This window comes from Neodiprion virginianus, chromosome 1, assembly GCF_021901495.1.
Source record: "Neodiprion virginianus isolate iyNeoVirg1 chromosome 1, iyNeoVirg1.1, whole genome shotgun sequence".
Lineage (NCBI taxonomy): Eukaryota > Metazoa > Arthropoda > Insecta > Hymenoptera > Diprionidae > Neodiprion > Neodiprion virginianus.
This window is the reverse complement of record NC_060877.1, coordinates 13091914-13112848: the sequence shown is the minus strand read 5'-3', so window position 1 is coordinate 13112848 and position 20935 is coordinate 13091914. Positions and strand designations below refer to the sequence as shown.

Below are 20935 nucleotides of genomic sequence, written 5' to 3'. Positions count from 1 at the left end.
CATTTTTAGATTTCTCTCGAATTTTATCTTATGGTGTATAAGAGTCTCATTGTACCTCACGATGAGGCAGCATCAGGTTTCGTTAGGTGCATCTAACGTATTGGTATACTCGCCTGCTAGTGTCAGTTTTAAAGATCAATAAATGTATCAATGATGATCTCTGCTTTTTATTTACCGTCTCCCTTTGGATTGTTTGTGATTTTTCAATGGGTATCGAAACCCTAGCAGGCACCTCCGGTGATCCCAATTCCTGTGGGTTTGTATTAATTGCATCCAACATATGGTAAGCTGGTTAACTTATGAAAAGTAGATAGGAGATGCAGTCGACATCATCTTCGTAGGCTTTGAACACTCTGATACTTCACCTGGAGCCTCAAGCTGCATTTCGCAAGACCCTGCGGTATGCTGAAGATGCTGGTACTCAAGTAAAATCATATCCCCTTGAGAACCCCCCACCCCCCCCCCGGGCCGATGAGAATCTTACACGTGAGGGAGGGCTTGCACAATCTAGCCCAAAAATGCTTGTATCGAATTCCAAAAAATTGGACAAAAAGGTAACACAACTGTCAACATTTTCTGAGAATTTGCGATTTTTTAGCTGACAATTACGGCAGCGGTAAAAAAACGATTCAAAATCCCGAGAAACCAATGCTATTCTTATGGGAAAAAGTAAGGGTTCCTAGGCGTGGGTAAATATGGAGGGACATTTTTTTAAAAATTCGGACATTTTTTTTAAATTATTTCGAACCAATTTGAGGGATAAGACAATCAAAATTCGATTTTGCCCTTCTTGAAGACAGGTCTAATGTATTATATCTCATTAAAATTATCTCCAAACGCCTAACATCCAACAAAAAGTCAGACGAAATTCTCCCTCAGCAGGATAAGCTTTGCATCGAATGAATATCAAGATCGCGTTCACTTTTATTTTCAACTTTTCATCTTCCACTCAATCCCAGCTGCAGTCCGACTCGCGCCTCTAACTCTAGGTATAACGAACACGCTAAGATTGAGAAAATCAGCTCCGCGGATTCGGGTCGAATTCAACGAGCCATGTGCCCGGAAGGACATTGGGGCAGGGATACGGAGGGCATCGAAGATCTGGGGTCTTATTTACCTACGCTAAAACGTGTTCGGGCCCGGACAGGTTGTTACCACGGTATGCAGGACAGTAGGTCGCCACCGCATCTTCATCGGGCCCAATCCTCCGCGTATAACGCACACGTCGTTGGGTCTCTCCTCGCCTCGCCGTCTCGCCTGGGCCCGTGGACCACTTCCAGCCGACTCTCGGGAGAGTCTATAGACCCCGAAGCGCGCGATTTCGGACCCACATTCGCTGCTTTGGTTCCGAGATGTCGAAATACAGTGTCGAGAGTTTGTCGCCGGCGTCGCCGCGTCTAATTCACCGGTCGCATCGCGGTACGGAACCGGAAATAAAATTGTGATTTGTGAAATGTGCGAGTGATCTATCCGGGAAGTCGTGCGATTAGTAGCATCCAATTTGCGCGAACCGAGCGTTGATTAGACAAGAGACGGGTTCTCGGTAATTACGGTACCTGATGAAAAAATAATACGTGAATGTGGTTCTGAAACTGCGGTTGCGTGTAATTCAATATTGTTACTCTGTTATAAATGGTGTTGTGATAGTTCGTTGTACCGATTGAAAGAAAAAGTATCAGCTGGTAAGATTCGCTGATTATACACGTTATAACTGTGTACGCAAACTGGAATATATTTGCATTTACACAAATTCCAATGATCGAGACGTACCGTTAAGCGATTAAAATATTTCACAAGGTTAAATTATGCCCGAACGAATTTATTATCCGTTCCGTAGTATACGTACGTATAGGTGTATGCGTCAAAAAATAACATTCGATTTCTGTATTTCATGCAATCTTCATTGATTTCCGATAATCTGTATTCCAGTAACGAGCTCGCGCCTTGAAAATGTAAAAATTATTTACACGTAATTTGATACAAGAAAAATGGGTACCTTATACAGTTCTATTTATCTTCGTTACGATAATCGATAAATAAGCTGTCTTTCTCCCCACCTCGTATTACACTCAGTGAATAACTTAAAATAATGAATAATAGTGCGTTGCACGACGTACTTTTTCACAAGTGATTCATCTACTTCAACTTTTATACACTTGCATTATGTATTACAAGGTCTTTGGTGTGGTACGAAAATTAAACATTGCAAAAGTACATTTGCAAATCAGCCCAGCGTAGAATTTGAAGATACATATTTTCGTGCACAATTCATATAAAAAAATAAAGAAAAAAACTCGGGCCAGTATCATTTTCTAGTCAATTATCAAAGATATCGCAGGATCCTCAAACAAAAATGCTCCCGAATAACAATTACTGGTTAAAGAAATTTTATTGCAGTCTTTAGAAACGAAATAAAATGAAAAAAGTACGATCGTCGAATGATTTTATCCTAACAAAAATCCATTTTCTCCGAATAAGCAGCATCTATTATTGCACACTCGATCGTATATTGCACGTACATTGTTACTATTTTTATACATATATTTTCTCGCCAGTGCGTTAGTCATAAGTTGGTTGTATTTTTATTTTTATTGGTTAGGTAAATAGCCTTAAGCGAGCTCTATTATTAATCTGAGAAACTTCAGTTTTAGCCGTCAGGTGTAAACTTTTCTTTCTAATCGCAATTAAGATTAAAACCAAGATTTCGAGGTCGCGGTGATCAATTAGTAATTTCTTTGAAATTAGATTGCGATATGGGAGATTAATACTTGTGTACAATGTATGCAGGTGTCGGTTACTTCCGTAGGATGTATAACGTAACATTTGCATATACTGCTAGCCGCATGTGTAACGCGGTAATAAGATTCACAAGCCGATCAGAACACAGCTGTGTGAAATGCCAGAAGATGCAACGCGTATTGTAATTCAGCGTAAAGTTACGACTGCACGCGTGAACGGACGTGATTTCAATACAGAACCGTTGCTTTGAACCATTTCCTGCCATCCGAATCGAAGTAACGGACGTTGTTTCTAAATTCATACTGACGTTTATACCAGATACACAGATTTACGCATTCATCAATCGGTATACGTCTACAGCAAGCCTGGACTTTGACAATCTTCGTTCCTTTGATTCTCCGTTTTTTTCTTCTTTTGATCCGGCATAAAAACGAGGAGCAAATTCCCAGATGAACTTCAGCTGTGAGCAAACCTAGTTTCAGATTCAGGGGATTTGAAAAACCGACTTAAAGAAAATTATTCGGTTTTCTATGGTTCCTTGGATCATAGAACGATTGTTTTTCATCTGTAGGCCAGTCGAGTCAAAAGTTTTAAGCCGTTCGGTGAGCTGAAATTTTTGATTTTCTAAGACAAACCATTCTTGTGACGCACTTGAGACAAAATCTTGTACTTTATTTGTCAGTTGATCGTAAATATGATTTACTCCGAGTCGAGTCCTTATGGATCGAATTTCTTTGATATGCCGAACGTTAGACGCGAATATTGAGTTTTTGTTCCCTAATCGTTACTTTGAATTGTAATGCAATTTTATTTTTAAACGAAAACGGTTCTCATGCGAGGCGCTTTGACTCTATCTTATATACTGCAGTAGTTTTCAATCAGTCAACGATAGCCATGAAATATTGCATTTGCAATTTCGTAGACACGAGTACAGATAGAGTTGAAAACATTGAAGCTCAAACTCGCTGGAAACTAAACGTTCGAAATTCAATACGGTCATTAATATTCAAGTATCACACATAGGTATAATGTTCATTTGTCTAATTAGACCTCCAGATAACGAGAATGGAGATCCGTTTCCACGCTCCAGATGTTATTAGCTGCTATTACGATAATTAAACCAAGTTTTTTCACCGTTAAATCCCGTCGCGACTAATCAGCCCCCTCACATATTCGAGAATGATTTTCAACACGAAGTGAAAACTTTGATAATAATTAATTTTTGAGGAGAACCAATGCCAATTTTCACTGACGCGCTGGATATAATTGAACATCTATGGTTTTCGTCCGCATTCTCTCAGCCTTGGCACATGTGCTCCATTCAAGTATTTTTCAATAACGAAACCCAAGAAGTTTGAAATTAACAATTAAAATGACATAAAACAAAAAGCTACTTCCTTGCGAAATTGAGGAATGTTAGTCAAATCGGGCAGAATTCTAAATACAAAAATGGCGTTTTTTTTATCCTTCAACGTAACGAATCCTTCACGAGTGTTTAGCAAATTATAAGAATCGATTTCAGCGGTGTTTCAAGTTTCAGCAAAAGAACTCATAAATTCCAAAAAATAAAATCTAATTACCTACCGATCAAATTACAAAACAATCCATGACGTGAATCGACGTATAGGTAGAAAAGTGTGTCACAATTCACGTGGTATGACCCATATACACGGATTATACTATATCTCATAATTCAATCGACTGTATATATATCTCTGTAGCAATCAGCAAAGCAAGTACGCGATCGTATAATACAGGTATGCACACACACATAGATGTGAGTGAAACAGCCTAGAGTCATATTTTCATAGGAAGATGTTATAATCTAGATATGAATGACAATCTGCGTAAAGCTCGGTTTATTCGATTTCTCCTCATTCGCTTGTCTACGCCCTCCAGCTCCGTTATCCGGTACAAAATTACGGATTCAAATTGGTCGGACCGTCTGAGCCAAAAGTTCAGAAAAGAGAAGAAGCCACTGAAGAAATTTGCAAATCCAAATCACACCCCTAGTCCCCACTATACGTATGATAGAGATAAATTTGGGTAAATTGTGACACTATATAAAATATTAGAAATTTGAGGAAATGCTTTATAATCAAAACGTTGAAACGATTGAACTCTAGTATTTTTTATTTAATTATAACGTTTGTGGACTTATTTTATTCGCTATAAAGATCTCAAAAATTACCCAGAAATAGCCTGAAAAAAATGTTACAAATGTTTATCTTCAGAGTGGATGAAAATGACTTTGTGGTCAGCGAGCAAAATAAGCGTGAAACTATTAGAATTGTTTAATAAATATCAGGAAGTAATCATTTTTACCTTTCTGATGATGAAACCTTTTCTGAAACTGTTACTGTTTTAGCTTATGTCGTTTGATTTTTCTCAGATTTATGTCTGCCACCTAGCACAGTCGCGTTGTTTCATTCGCATTCGCAATCATTGGCGCAAATAACATTGCTGGAGATTTTCAAACGGTTCTTCCCCTATTTCTGACTTCTGATTTAGACGGTTAGGCGGATTCCCCGTTAACCCCCAGTCGGTAAGGTGGATTTCATTAACGTCTTCGACAAGGTGGATCATTAGGTCTATAATTTTTTTGTTTTTTTTTTTCTCGAGGCGATATCTGAATAAATTTACTCGCACTCTTTTCGATCCATAGGATATTTTCTAGTACTTTGTTTTGTTACTTACAATCTTATCCAAGAAAATTTTTTTATTTGAGTTGCTGTCCCTCCAAACATAGAAAAGCACCTTACCCTAGAAGACCTACCTTGCCGACGCGGGGTTAGGTATACAAGAGTATATTTTGTAACGAGGGGACAAACTTGGTCTTTTCAGGCCCCAAGCTTAAGTTTGCAATATCGATCGTAGGTGAGCCGAAGACGAATGTTGCAAATACGAGAGGCAAAAAGACCGTTACGTCCTTATTGCACACAATTCTCTGTAAAACCAAAGTGCGTCACGCGTTTTTTCACGAAGCACGAAATTGAGGTTAGGGTCGCGTAATGTCATATTTGTTTGCAACAGCGCATGCGCGGAGTACCGAAAAGGCCACTTTTAACTCCTAGAACTTAAAAGCTGTCTTTTCAGTACTCCGCGCATGCGCATTCGCAGACTCACTCGACCTTCATAGAAACAGGTAATTTGCGTACGGAAAAATGCGTAAAACATGCTCGCGTTATATAAAGATACGTTCACAGAATACTTTAACGAAATGTTCCCCAGGAAGAAGCGACAGTAGACAGACAGACGCGCTAACGACGAAAGGCGGAGTAGAAAGTGCGGCTCTTTGAATCGGTGATGTGATTCTGTGCCGGGCGTGATACATATTATACGCGTGTGTGAAGTGGGCCGACGCCCGTGGCATTCAGCCGGTGGACCGGATGGGAGTCCGATTGAAGTAAGTAAAGCGGCCCGCATGCGCGAGATTGAGGCATCGAAAATGAGCAAGCGGACGTTGCCGTTGGCAGGGCTAAATTCCTGCGAAAGGATACGGCCGGAAAGGCCCAGAAACCCAATCCAGCGGCTGGTCTGGTCCGGGGCCCAGTTTCAAGTGGGCCCATTCGGTTCTCTGGAGGACGAGGCGTCGAATCCGCGGATGGCACTGCGCCGGCTTCTCAAGCTCTACGAAGGCCGGCAGTATCGAGAAGCGGCCAGTTTCCTGTCCCGGATACCGGTCTACACCCTGAAGGCCGCTCTTCCCGACATACCCGTTGATCTCCTGGTCGACGCACTCCCGCACAGCCTCGCCCTCCTCGAGACCCTCTATTCCAGACTGGCCGAGCTCAGCTGCGACGAACTCAAGGTCATCAGGGTTGAACCGGCCCTGTGGAAAATAGTCTACCTTATATCCACATCCCAGGATCACTTCCACGTTAGGATTTGGACAAAGCTCCTGGCTGCGCTCTCCAAGGTAGCTCCTGGATCCAAGGCTGTTTTGGCAACGAAGAAGCGAGCCCTTGAGCGGGCTGTCGAGGGCCTGGGAAAACATGGGTTGGTACCCTCAAGCCAGCTGGGGAACGGTCTCGATTATACGAACGCTCAGAACCTCGTCTCGCTTCCGGTTGCGCTGAAAGAGGAGCTCGAGGCCCGATCCGAGGCATATAAACTCGCTTTGCACAAGATAGAAAACTTCCAGAAGCACACCGGAACCAATAAAGGTGAGGAACGAATCAACCGATTCACCCGGAAAGTAAACTAATCACGAATTCAGCGGAATCGCCTCAAATGGGTTTTACCTTAACCGCCCGACTTGAGATAAACACGACTCCGAAGTCGTTCCAGTGTGGCCTATAAATTTGTTCGTTCGCCTAAAGCGATATTCGAATTGTACTCGATGGCCGGTACAATCAAGTTACAGACGCTTCGGAATTCTTTGAAATATCAAAAACTATCCCCTCTTTGAATGTCCGGTAGAATATTCAACTCTGTTTCAACATAATACTTTGAGGGTCTATTATTGACCGAATATGAAAAAAGGATTCTTACATTTGAATTTGTCACGCGTAGATTTACTTTAAAAAATGTTATTATTAAATAAAACGTAAATGCTCAAGGTTCCTCCAGAACAGGAATTTAGAAAAAATGGATTATCGTATAGGTCAGTATCAAAGAGATTTTGAATTTTAAGGCCAAAAATTCAGATTGTGCTTTTTTATACAGACAGGGTGTCCCAGAATTAAGTATAAAAAATAATATGGGTAATAAAGGGAGTTGAGTCGAGTAAATTAACCCGAAGAACGTCGTCACATGTAAATTAACCGAGTACACAGCAGGAATAGATTAGGAGCAGTATTGGGCACTACTAAATACTTTGTGTAACTATATAATTACATCAAATTTCTAATTGGGTTGATAATTTAAAATTAATTTAAAAAAAAATACGAATTAAATTCGTAATTTGTAATTTGAATTTTTCTAATTACAAATTACAATTGTGATTAGTATTTCTTTTTTTGCGAAACTTTTTTGTTCCTTGTTCGATTGTCTAGCGCATGTATTGTTTTATATTTTCTCTTCATAGCGATGCAAATTTTAAAAAACTAATATTGGGAATTTCTCTAAAGTAACTTAATTTCTGTTACAAAAAAACTACCTTGACATGGGTTCGATGAAAATTTTGTAGCGAAATTTTGTTAGCCCCGATAATGTCAGATCGCCTGATATGAGGAAATAATTTATCATGAAATATTATTCATCTATTCTAGTAAAAAATGACAAAATGTAGCGTGCGAGGGCTCGTTCCGATTTGGAACAAGAACGAGCGATCCTATTTCAATCAATATTGCATACTTCTGTACTGGAAATGTTTGGAACTAAGTGTCCAAAATTGAACTGGCTGTCTTATTTAATATTGTGTGAGAGTAAAATACGAACGTTTAAAAAAAAATAATGAGCTAATTATTTCCTCATAAGAAATCCGATAACGATAGCAAGCGTAACTGTTTGACATGATAAAACTGATACTTTCTTCATCTATCAGCAAAGGTGTACAGCTGCATTGATGAAAAAGTTAATTATTTTGAAAACTTCCGCAAGGTTAATACAAAATAACAATGGCTCTTGACTAACAAGGAAGGTATCCCAGGTCAATCTCTCCAATTTGATTTCTTTTGTAATATGTTATAGTAAACTAAAAACTAAGCGACACGTTTTTTTTTTTTTTTTTTTATGTGCCATTAAACACTTTAAGGGATTATAACGCTGGTTTCACCCTCTTAAATTGTTTAATGGCAGATAAAAAAAAAAATACCTGTCACTTAGTTTTAGTCTACTATAACACATTAAAAAAGAAATCAAATCGGAGAGATCGACCTGGGATACTTTCCTTATAACAAACGGTTCAAATTCCCAATTACTAGTTTCATTCATGTGGCTTCTTTTGATCATTCTCCTCGAAACTTTTACACCAGGAGGCCAAGGAGTTCAGGCAGCGTCTCACCAGAGGCAGCTGTCGCTGAAGTACAGCGAGATCCAGCAACGCCTGATAAACAATCAGGGGCTGTTAAACACACTTGAGAAGGCGACGAGCCCGGCCCTGGAAAATCTATTGCGAGAACTGAAGCACAGGGTCGAATACGACAAGGAAGCTCTGAGGCAATGGACCGCGTTGCGGAAGTCAAATTTCAGGACCAATACGAAGAATCCTCCGCTTGCGGCGCGGCTTCTTCAGTGCGCGCGAGGCTGCGGTCTTGCCCTTCAGCTGATGAGTGAGGAAATACCGAGAGAGGTGCAGGCCTCTCCTATCGTCCAGGAAAACACCCTGGACGACTACGAGGAGGAGTCCAGCAGTGCCGGGTACCACACCGACGAAAGCGGAAGTCCGACTCCGGAGCCGGGGGATCCCAGTGGAGGCGATTGCAGTTATCAAGGCCTTCCGTTCCCAGCGGACATGACAGTCAGCCAACTGGTCGAGCGCTACGGATCCCTCTATGCTCAGGCCCAGCTTCACACCCTCGATGCTCTGGACGCCCTTGAACCCCTCAAGGATGCCCCAGACTTGAAAGCAAAGATTCTGTATTCCGTTGTCGTGGTGAGTAGAAATCTTTCTCTTTGATTTTAGGAAAAAAGAGAATACAAAAAAGTTATTAGCGGCAAAGATCATTGCTTTCCATTCAATCATACAGAATGATACGAAAGTGTTTCGTTTTTCATTGAAAACAGACGTTTCATTAGTTTAACACGATTCTTTCGGTTAAATGAATATTAAAAGGATTGAGTTTTAAAAATGAAAACCACAAATCTAAAGGCTTATTTCATTTTACAAATATAGGGATTATTTATTTTACATTATTTTGATTAAAAAAGTTTTTATGCTGTGACCACCCTGCAAATGAAAAGTTGTGTCTGCGTATGTGATGAATTTTTTCCCGACGATGTCTCCGGGATATACGGGGTTCTTCTTCAATTATGAGTAACTAGGTTTTGGATATTTTTTCAATTGCATAAATAACAAAATCGTACAAAAAAAATTTAACTTCATGATGTTTCACGAGGTCCGAGTTCTTACCTGGTTTGATGACGTGAGTTTTTTATCAGATAGCAACACCAATGCCCACTAAAACCTCGCAGTTACAGATTTGATTGAACATTATTACTCTTACAATAAAATATATCCTGAGAATGTGTCCGAAACAAGTGTATTTTAAACGGGGAATTTGAGGTAAAAATCTGATAATATTACAAGATTGTTTTTGAACTATTTGAAATTCATTCGCGAGACAGCCCCGAAAAAATTCGTCATCACCTTAAGTAAGGACCACCCTGGTGTCGATATTATACGAAATTATTAAACAAGCAAAGATGCGTTACGTTGAACCAATTTATACCAATCCACAATAGTTAAGAACGTACAAAGGTCGAGAAAATTAAATCGTGGAACAATTTCTCGCAAAGATTCTTACCTGGTACGAAACACAAACTAACAATTCTCTCGGAATGTCAAGGCGTCAAGTTTTGCCAACGCGTATAATTCGCTCGTCACGGGAGCGTTATTCAGCAGGTCAAATTAAAGCAGTTCAAGGTAACACTGGAGAGACTGGGTACCAAGACGCCGAGACAGTGTAATAATTGTAAGAACGAAGATCTGACTCGACGTCGACATCGTTTACAGTACAGTAGTTACAACGCCACCGAGAGGTGGTTGTGCGTTGAATTCCGTGCACTTGTGGGCAGCCGGCAGGAGATAAATCATCCCTCTGGGCTGCAGCCTCCACATTTAAAGACAAACATAACCTCAAACAAAGACGTCCACAGCAGGAAGAAAGTAAGGGCGGCTCACGTGGGAACAGTTTACCGATACCCATACATATATGCACGCCAACATGGTTGCCATCCGTGAAAGCTACATACAGGGTGTCCCGTTTTAACCCATTGCGGTACAGCGCTTCATATGTGAGACACATTTTTTGAATCGATTATTCAAGTTTTTGATTCGTTTATTGCTGTCATTTTTTTCTAGAATTGGGCATCTAAGATGTATGCTAATGGTGATGTTTTAAGGGGGGTTATAATAATTCCGCGAATATAGCGAGCACTCTAAATAAACAAAGTGTTGGAAATGCCTGTTTTCACAGAATAAATGTAATTGCGAGAAGGTGATGGGGAATAGAAAAGTGGAACTCGGTGATTTCGGATTTTTGGGGTCGCTAAGAACGAATCCGAGGTAAAAATTTCAAAATTCAAGATGGCGGATCCAATACGTCGGATTGAAAATATAAAAATTGATCCGATTCGCTTGAAATTTGTTACTCGGGGGTTTTTGGGGTCGCTGAAAACCAATCTGACGTCAGAATTTCAAAATTTAAGGTGGCGAATCCGATATGGTGGACCGAGAATATAAAAATTGATCATATTCGCTCATATTAGATCCAACCATCTGACACTTTTTTTAAATCAGCGACCTCGAGAACCCTTATATACCCAGTTTCAAGGAATTTGACTGCAAGGAAAAATGCGTGCTTCAAAGCGTTAATTTAAATGCACAAATTTTTCGGCAAGAATACATGGGTTTTATAGAAAAATGTTTTCAACAAAAGTTTGAGAGCTCAAAGGGGGGCATAAGGTAATGCTTTTAACAACTTTCCGAATGAATGTGGTAAGAAGAGATTGAGATGACTTCAGGCTTCTTTGTAAGAAACCTAACATTTTTGTAAAACGAAATCATATCTGGCTTTTGAGAGAAATATAACGAAAAAGTTTTACGCGAATAGCTTTAAAGACTTGGATATTTAGGCACTTCTGACTTTGAAGAGGTCTTAAATAAAAACCTCATTTACTGTGGGAAGACAGAAGCGAGATGTTTGTCTCTATACCAAATAACGTGAAATCTTCAGTTTCCTGCATTAAACGCCTGTACGGTGAGAATCAAATTTCATTTATGCCATATTTCAAATTATCTGGTTCATCAAATAAGTACCTACTGTTTAGTGGCAGACTCACCTTAGCCCTTACAAAAATTGATGAAACAGGAGAGCCACTAAACGTCAGTATACAAATTTCGGTTGATTTTAGGTTTTAAATCATAAAATTTTTCCAAAATCTTGTGTTATGGATTATAAGTTTGATATGAATTAACAACAATGATCATATCTTTGACAACGGTTGTCCAATAAACCATACGTAAAGTGAAAACTCTAGTACGAATCCTCTTTGAATTTAAAATTGCCATAACTTCTGAGTTTTTGAAGCTAATCGCATTTTTATCCCTCTGAATATATCTCATGGTCAGCTATAAGCGTATTCAATCAAAATAACAAATGACCTGTGCACAAACCAAAGACGACCTCAACTTCTCCCTACTACAATTTCTAAGAAAATTGTTCGTAGTACCTTCAAAACCCTAATACCTTCATCTGACAATGAAACATTCTTCTTCAAAAGCTACAATTTTTTACAATAGATAAAATAGGACACCCTGTATAAGTTTACGACCATGTAAACATACTCCTATTCTTTTCTTGCCTTCCCTGTTCTTCCGGTTCTTCCAGTCAGGCTCCCCAGTGTCTTTCGTCCATTAGAAAACTCTAGCAAAAGACGCGAAATTAAGTTACCTCAAGGTAGAGGAAGTCTCTGGGATTTCAAGAGTTTACCGCCCAGGTTATACTCGCGTGTAGACCGCATGGTATAATACCTACCACATTCGTTGCCACAAAGCACCCTGAGAGGGAAAACTCCTGTAAACGTACATTTTCACAAAATTTTTTTTTATAACGAAGTGGAATAATACATCGAATTAATACAAAGCATATCTCACAATATATGGCAGATGTTTTTACACTAAAATATTTTATAATCGCGACGCTACAGCTCCTGGAAGTCGGAATCTAGCCAAAACCAAAATCAACGAGTCAAATTCTTATTGTTATAATACGTTAATACGCGTTGCATAACAGAGAGAAAAAAAAAAATAAAAAATTTTGGGCTATTTTGAAAAAAACATCACTCATTTCTGTGTAAACTATCGATAAAAAACAATATTTATTGTTTAGTTTTTCCATACAATCCGAACGGCAAGCATGGGTCATGGTAAGTTGAATATATTTCTCAAAAGTTTTACCTAAATCGGTTGAAAATTCGTTGAGCTACTGTGCGCAGCTAAAATCTGAGCTGCCGACTTCCAGCAGCTGTAGCGCTGCCATTTTGGAATATTTTAGTTTAAACAAATTTGTCAATATACCTCACATCGCATACTTAGAGATATACTTTACGTTAATTCGTTAAACTATTCCATATGTTTATTAAAAAAATCTTGAAAAAACGTCGCTTGTAAGGGTTTCCCCCCTTGAAGAACCAACGCCACGTTTTCATCTCGCTTTTTATCTCTCCCTCGTGCAATTATTTCCTGGAGCACACAAAAACCTCCTGATTTCCCGGTTTAGTAAGGATTAAATGGAACCGTGTCCTTCGTGACTAGCATACGTTCGCATATATATATATATATATATATATATATATATTAGGGTGGTCCTTATTTGGGGTGTTGACGAATTCCGATAAGTGCGCCCCCTAGACACGTTTGAAATAAATTTAAAAAAATGTGTGCGAAAACGGAGCGCTGTAGTCCAATTAGAAGACGTGCCTATAAGCTCGTTTTGTTTTTCATTTGAATAACATGGGATTTTCAGACTACTTCAGTCATTATGTTTTTGAGTTGTCCCCATGAACGCAAAAAATTCTTTTTTCACATAAATCTGTTGTTCATGGATCTCGGAATATCGTAAAATCTTTCCCGATCCAGAAAAACAGACGGCGATCAAAACATTTTAATTTTAATTATTACTTTTTAAAAAAGTATAAAGTATAAACGATGTGTTTTTAAATACACTAATTGAAATACATATTTTTTCCCACATGTACAATTACTTTTTTTTTACAAACTTATGACGTAAATAAGACTGCCTTTTAATTGGTGAAATACTGTCAAGCACCAAGCGGCTAAAAAGAGGTATTCTCACGTTGATCAATTTGCCGTCGTGTATAATATCAGGGGGATGGAGGGCGTAAAGGTTGTGATAACGACTTGTGGAAAAATATACGCGTAGTTGTACCCATGAACAACAGATTTATGTGAAAAAAGAATTTTTTGCGTTCATGGGGACAACTCAAAAACATAATGACTGAAGTAGTCTGAAAATCCCATGTTATTCAAATGAAAAACAAAACGAGCTTACAGGCACGTCTTCTAATTGGACTACAGCGCTCCGTTTTCGCACACATTTTTTTTAATTTATTTCAAACGTGTCTAGGGGGCGCACTTATCGGAATTCGTCAACACCCCAAATAAGGACCACCCTAATATATATATGTATCAGACAAATTTCACCTGCGTACTGAATGCGAGCGCAATTTTTCCCTGGATTTTGAGGTAGACGTGGGAATTAAATTTCTGGAACTGCTTGCCTTTGAAGTGGTTTCAGAAAACTCTTGTGCCCGTAGAGTTCCGGGCGTCGGTAGACGGGGACGCATCTTGCCGAGCTTTATCCTGAATACAGATCAATTTTATCGTAGGCACTCGTGAGTTTCAAAACTTCGAAATGAGGCGTCCTGATCCAGATAACTGAGTTTAAGGCCTCGATAACCCGCGATAACGATGCAATTTAGCACCGCTTTGATTCTCCGGAATTCCAAAAGAGTTTGCCAAATTATCTAACTACGCTCGGCTTTGAACGGAATACACCAATTTTTGTAAACGTTTTCAATGTGTATTTCGAACTCAAGATAATTATTTACCAGAAGTTCGGGCTGCTTTGCCAACAGCCCTCCTTTCTCCAAACTTTTCACTAACCAAAGTGAGTCTCACTTCCTGAATCATAATCATGTATAATATATATATATTAAGGCGGTTTTTTAACGTTTTTTTACGCATTCTTCCTTAGTTCTTAGCCTCAAACCAAGCCTCGTGTAACCGGAATTTGGTAGCAAAATTCTAAAGGGTGCCTGATTCTGTCTGAATTTTCAAACACTCGAACATGAGAATGAAATATCTCGACAACTGTAGAAGTTAGGAAGCTGTTCTTGGTTTCATTTTGTAGATAATCAAATGTTCTTTGAAAAATATCGTGACTAGTACGTGACATTATTTGTGTGAGCTTAGGACACGGGTGGTATAAAATTTTACAAGGTAATAAGATCTTCATTTATTTATTCAATGAGCTTAACTTTAAACGTTCGTATGGAATACAAGATGAACATTTACGTGTATAGTAGTGCTCGATCTTTTTTATAAAACATTCAACTATCTACAAAATGAAATGAAAAACAGCTGTTCAATTTGTATAGTTTTCGATATATTTCGGATAGAGTGTTTGAAAAATTCAAACCGGATGAGGCACCTTTTAGAATCTTGCTACTGAGTTCCGGTTTCGCGAAGCTTCGTTTGAGGCTAGAAACTAACTTTTCAAAGGGTGCGCAAGGGAGAAAGAAAAAGTTTTAAAAAAAATCTCCCTAATATATGAGGCGGTCTTCGCCAACTCAGGCACTTTTTTTTATCCTCTCGGATCTGTTCCATAATTTGTTATATAGTAGTACTACTTAAAGGTACTCTGTGTGAATTTTTTCAGATTTTTTAATTTACTCGTTTCGGAAATGGTTTTTTTTTTAACCCGTTATATCATGGAAGATTGATAAAAGTTTTGTTTTTACGTGAACTATTCAATGTATCAATGTGTCAATCATAGTGAATCATAATACGAAGCGTTGGAATCCGAATGTCAGTCCAATCCTATTTTTCACTTCTTGGTTTATAATTTTCAAATTCAAACACAATGTCAGGCTCCTAAAAAAGAATCTGGAGTACGTCAATTGATTATTTTCACTTATGCTGATTGAAAATACGTTGATGACCGTGACAAAGTTGACGTCAAAGACTTTATTGAAATATAAAAAATAAGATATTAATCTAGGCTACATGCGTTCAGATGTACGTTGTAATTTATACCTTCAGGAAACAGCCTGTCTTAGTAAACCATGATTATTATAAATTTGATCCGCAAGTTGCTCATTTCGTCGATCTCTTATGCAGCAAAATGAACAAGTCGACGGAATGAAGTGATTGAGATTACTTCCAAAATCCAATCGCGTACTTTTTCAAGTATCTGAAGTAGAGAAGATTAAATTGTAAAAATATTATTGGTGTAGATATGTTTCTGTGTCTGCAGACATTTACTGCACACTCTTCGAATCTTTTGCATATTTATTAACTTTTCGCCGATGCAAATGATATTCGGAGAGGTCTGAAAAGTAAATATAGCCCACCTTGCAGCCTAATAAGTTTCTGTCGTAATATGAATACTATTCAGATTTTCAGTGTATGTATCCACTCAATATTAAGAGTCAGAAGCCTGCGCTCTCATTTTTTTTTTTTTTAATTCAAAACGTGACGTTAGCTTAGATTAAAGTCTTAAAAAAAAGTATCTTCAGATCAAATAAGGTACGGTTGAAGGTGAGCCATTTCAGCAGATCGAATAGTATCATTTTCACAGATTTTTTCTCACAATCAGCCTACTTCTTGTAAACATTCACGCAGCAAAGCTGGTCCTCTCTCCAAGACTGATTAATTAGTCAGCCAAACTAATTTCCATCTACCATTGAGCTGAGAACTCTTAGCGCAATTGTCATCATCCATACCGCGTGCTTCATATCCATACTGCACATATATATATATATATATATATATAAGGTGAGGTTCGTATAAGTCAGTCAAGTGTCAGCCTTAGGGGGAAATACCCAAGTTTGCAGACAGCTGACAGCACGGAGCCATGAAAATCGATAAACTGAAATAAATAAACTCAGACGTGAACTGGATTGTTACATGCCCACAGGATTTAATTTTAACGGTGAAACAGGTAGGAAAAGTTTCATAAATTACCTCACGCGATATGCGAATTACGCAGTCCCTTTATAAAAATTTATCGCCCGCTGCATTCTCATGTACGTTTCTTTTTTTCAATCGCAAATTTTTCCAATAATTTCCCAAGTGTCTGCGAATCCCTGGGAATAGAACAAAACTCAAGTTATACGCTTTAGTGAAATCAACATTTAACGCGAAAGAATTAGCGAAAAATAAAGCAACGAAGAAATCGATAGCATGTTGGTGGCGAATAAATCTAACGTAACTTTGTGCGACTCGTATTCTCAAACTATCGACGTGTACGATTTTATGGGTATTGGCTACTTCACGTCATTGTTCGTATCCAAATTGTCAGCTTGGAGAAAATCTTACACACACGGCAAGTGCCTTTACGTTAATTAAGATATTGGATTTCACGGAGAATAACACAGGCCTGCGTTTTTTTTTTTTTTTTTTTATTTAAAGTTCTTTTACTGGATTGTTAATATTCGTGAAAGTAGTCTTAAGTGTAATATAAAACGACACTCGTATGATATACACCAACGTCACATTCAGCAGATTTAGATGAAACCGTGTTTAAATGGTAAATAGGTGCAAACTACTGGTTGAATGAAATAAAACTACCTGTAAAGTTTTCATTGCACTAATCAACAGTGGTTTTGTTGTCCTTCATATTTGAATAATCTTAGTAAGATTTGATGTCATCGACCCTAGAAGTAAGCGTGGTGTTTCGAAATTGGCTCTACTTATTTATTTTATCGACATTTTTATACGTGACTTGAAAAAGCAATATATAGATGAAAAATTTCACTTTTTTCAATATTTAAAGTTGATCAAAGAAGTACTGTACAGCTCAACCGAAAAAAAAATTCTTTTTTCGTTGCAATCATTTTTTCCGTCAATTTTAATCTTTGGAACGTAGAATTTAGGAATAAAATCATGATTATATTAGAAACCATCCCTCCCCCCCCTATAATACTACAATAACACAAAAATTAGCGCCAATCTAATACAGAGTGAACTTTCAGACTCATATCACACCCTGAGTTTTCATAGCTGTTTAACATTTTTTACCACAATAATTTTATGTATATATGCATATATCAAGCATTTTTTTCTTAGCATGTCATGACATTCCGAAAGTCTGCATCTTCGTACCAACGAAGTGAATATAAATTTACTAGATTACTCCTTTGAAACTGGTAAAAAATTTTATTTTAATATAGTTATTCTGAGAAAAGTATCTCTCCATGTATATGTGAGTAGCAAAAAATCGTGACGTACGTGATACGCAAAAACGTAGTTGATATTCTGAATCAGCACAACAAAGTCTATATGTATCATGTAGAAGTAATCAGAAAACTTTTTCATCGCAGACCTGTGTAATCTTTTCTCATCGAATTAACACCTGCTCGCGATAGTTTATGATCCTCAATTAATGCGCAGCTCACAAGGAAACTTTGCGATATACGATGATTACAAAAGCACGGTCTGTAAAACTTCGTATGAAGGTGTAACTAAAAGCGCAAGACTTACATAGGAAATTGGAGCTTGTCGAAAAGTTACGGTATACGTGGATTCTTTGATAAATTTAAGTGTTAAGAAATGCACATGCGATGTAATTCTATCAACCTTGTGGAATTTTAAAACCTCGTATTTCAAGTACAGACATCGATAAGAATTGAAGTAGTAAAATTTTCCTCGGAGTTGAATGCTGTGGAAATAAAAATACAGATATTCCAAAAGTCAAAAGTCATTTCTGTATAGATGTGCAAAAAATTTATATTTTGCAATCCTTTATTGCACCTGCTTATCCAATTGTCTTATGCAATCAAAAGCGAGTCCAAAGAAAACTTGAGGGATAGAATTTTAGTGACGAGTAGTTTTTATATAATTGTATCTGAGTGAAAAGTAAGGTAGGGAAAGAAAACCTTTTAAAAAATCTGCAGAAATGTTATTTTCCCCAATTATAGTAAACAAGAATGAGTAAAATCTCTACTATGTTACAGAAATAAAGTTGAGCGATTTTTAATAACACAAGTGTAGTATCAGGCATAGTTTTAAACTATCTGTACGAGAAGATGCCTAAGGGAAAGCTTTTAGGCCATAAAGACCTATAGATTTGTGATACAGAGCAGACCCTTCAGAGAAACCCAAGAACGCGTGAGAGGGTTTAGAGTGTGCATTTCCGAGCGTGAGAGAGAAAGGATTAGCATCACAGAGGTTTGCGTGATAAAGACAGAAGACGTACTTGACGCAGACACGACGAATGCAAGGGTGACCTCTACTACGAACACGGTTATTCAAAGTCGCAAGACCAAGTTGAAGACGAACAACTAAAAAATTGATGAATTATTGTTGCCTTCAGAATGGATAACAACAGACATGGTCGTCGAAAATTTCATTGGCATGTTATAATATGATGTACAATTTCTGGGATAATTTTCTGATAATAGATGGGGATCTGGTCTGCGGGCGAGACAAGCCCAAGTATACTAATATCGGATAAAAAACAACAGAGTTTATTATTTCTCTATTTACATAACTTTGCCCAAATCGTTGATATCTCGTAAGCTTGTGTCACTCGAATTTGCTCAGAACCATTTCTATTGCAGAGTAGGGACGTTGTTTCATTCGTATATTGGATGTACCTACTTATATCATTGGCTGGAATAACATTGCCGAATAACATTTTCTCATCCTTTTTCTGCTATCGAGAAAGAGCACTTCGAAAATATTAGGATTTCTTTAACATTGAGGAGTATTCCATTGAAATTGTAGAATTTGTGTTCTTGAAAGTTTTATTTGTCCCGTATGAGCGCAATTTCTTCGCAGCAATTTGTGGAGAAGGTACCGAGAACCGAATATCTTTAAATTCCCTTCATAACTAGGAAACCTGAAGTACCGACGGTCTAAAAATTTATTTGTGACAGATTTTTGACATCAGTATTAAAATACCGTAAATACGCAATGAAAAGTTAAAATGAAACGCAATGTCTTACATGAATTTGTGGCTCGGAATCCATTTATAAGCATCTATTAAAGCTGGTGAAGCCGAGCGCGGTCTATTCATCCTAATGAATCAAGTCAAAGTCAACGACCGCATGAAAATTCCGTGAAAGTGTGCAATGACAAGAAACAAAAGTCTAACGTGAAAGAGCACAGTGATTTTTTAGTTATGACGCTTCAATTACGTTAATCAGATCCGATTCCGACGTTGCACTTTCTTACGTTGTACGACTCAACGTAATCTCGCGTTACGCTTCGCCGTTTCTAAGTAATTGATACTTGCCTTTAATTCTAAAACAAACATTCATCTTTCTCCGATTTTCAGCTCTCGTGGCGTCTGGCGGGAATGATACAAACGGCACGACGTTTTGAGGCGATACACGTTTTGAACGGAACTCAATCCCAGCAAACCGGAAGCTCGGCTCCGTCTTCGGAATTCGAAGATTGCATCAGGAGACAACTTGCAACGTTCGGAGCCCGAACTGGGCTATCTGAAGTGTCCGATCAGGTTTTAAGCCAACTGGAAAGAACCCTCTACGATTTTCCCTGTCTTCGGAGCTGCCCGGAGATCAGGGATTACGCAAATTCTTGCGCCAGTTTGGCCTGGGCCTGTCTCGCCAGGTCCACTCCTCTTGTACTCGACGTTGCCCAGGGTGTCGATTTTCAGCGAGAACTACACGCCAGACATCACGGATCGCCGGATCCGAACGGAGTCAAGATTAGAAGTGTTTTATGGCCAGGATTGAGGGAGGGTTGTCAGGGACGCTGTTTGCACAGAGCAGTGGTGCTGACAAATTAATACGTTGGAAGAAAAGCTGCCTTGTTTTCACTTTTACTCGCATTTCGTTTACCTTTAGATTATAGAAATGGCGAATCGGTCGTGCTTCTTTCAGACCCGAAACAACGCACTTCTGTACCGAAAAGCAAAAAAAAAAAAAAAAACAAGTCTTGCGCAAATATGTAATACCTTGGAATCTATTCTTATCGTTCGTAAAATCTTCTAAAATCACTTGAAATCCATGACTTGAAATCAAATGAATTTTTCAAAGATACGGTATTTAAGAAATCATTATACGTTAAACAAAACTCTATTTATCCAATCAATGAAATATTTTGCCAAATTTTATGCTTTTTGTGATGTATAGAACTGGATATAATGGATAATTTTTTTTTTTTTTTTTTTTATAGACCGAAATTTTGTCGCCACAACGGGAAATTTTTCTTTATGGATTATCTCGATGCCCACATTGAACTGAAATGATTTTGTAATTATTCTCCAACTGTCGCTCGTCATAATATATTTTTGTATAATACAAATACAGTATTGCTAGA

At 38.2% G+C, this 20935-nt stretch overlaps 1 protein-coding gene across 5 annotated transcripts; it reads left to right on the top strand.

The window, feature by feature from the left end:
• The first annotated feature begins 1245 nt into the window (after positions 1-1245).
• Positions 1246-20560, top strand: LOC124303827 (uncharacterized). Of its 5 annotated transcripts, none has more exons than XM_046761569.1 (4): positions 1246-1682; positions 5975-6905; positions 8658-9277; positions 19929-20560. In XM_046761569.1, exons 2-4 carry the CDS (start codon positions 6164-6166, stop codon positions 20400-20402), a joined length of 1836 nt encoding a protein of 611 aa, XP_046617525.1. In that variant the 5' UTR covers positions 1246-1682; positions 5975-6163; the 3' UTR covers positions 20403-20560. The 5 variants fall into 5 exon arrangements, with proteins under 5 accessions (XP_046617525.1, XP_046617500.1, XP_046617510.1 ...); XM_046761544.1 differs by having other exon boundaries at positions 5971-6905; XM_046761554.1 differs by having other exon boundaries at positions 5946-6905.
• Positions 20561-20935: the final 375 nt, after the last annotated feature.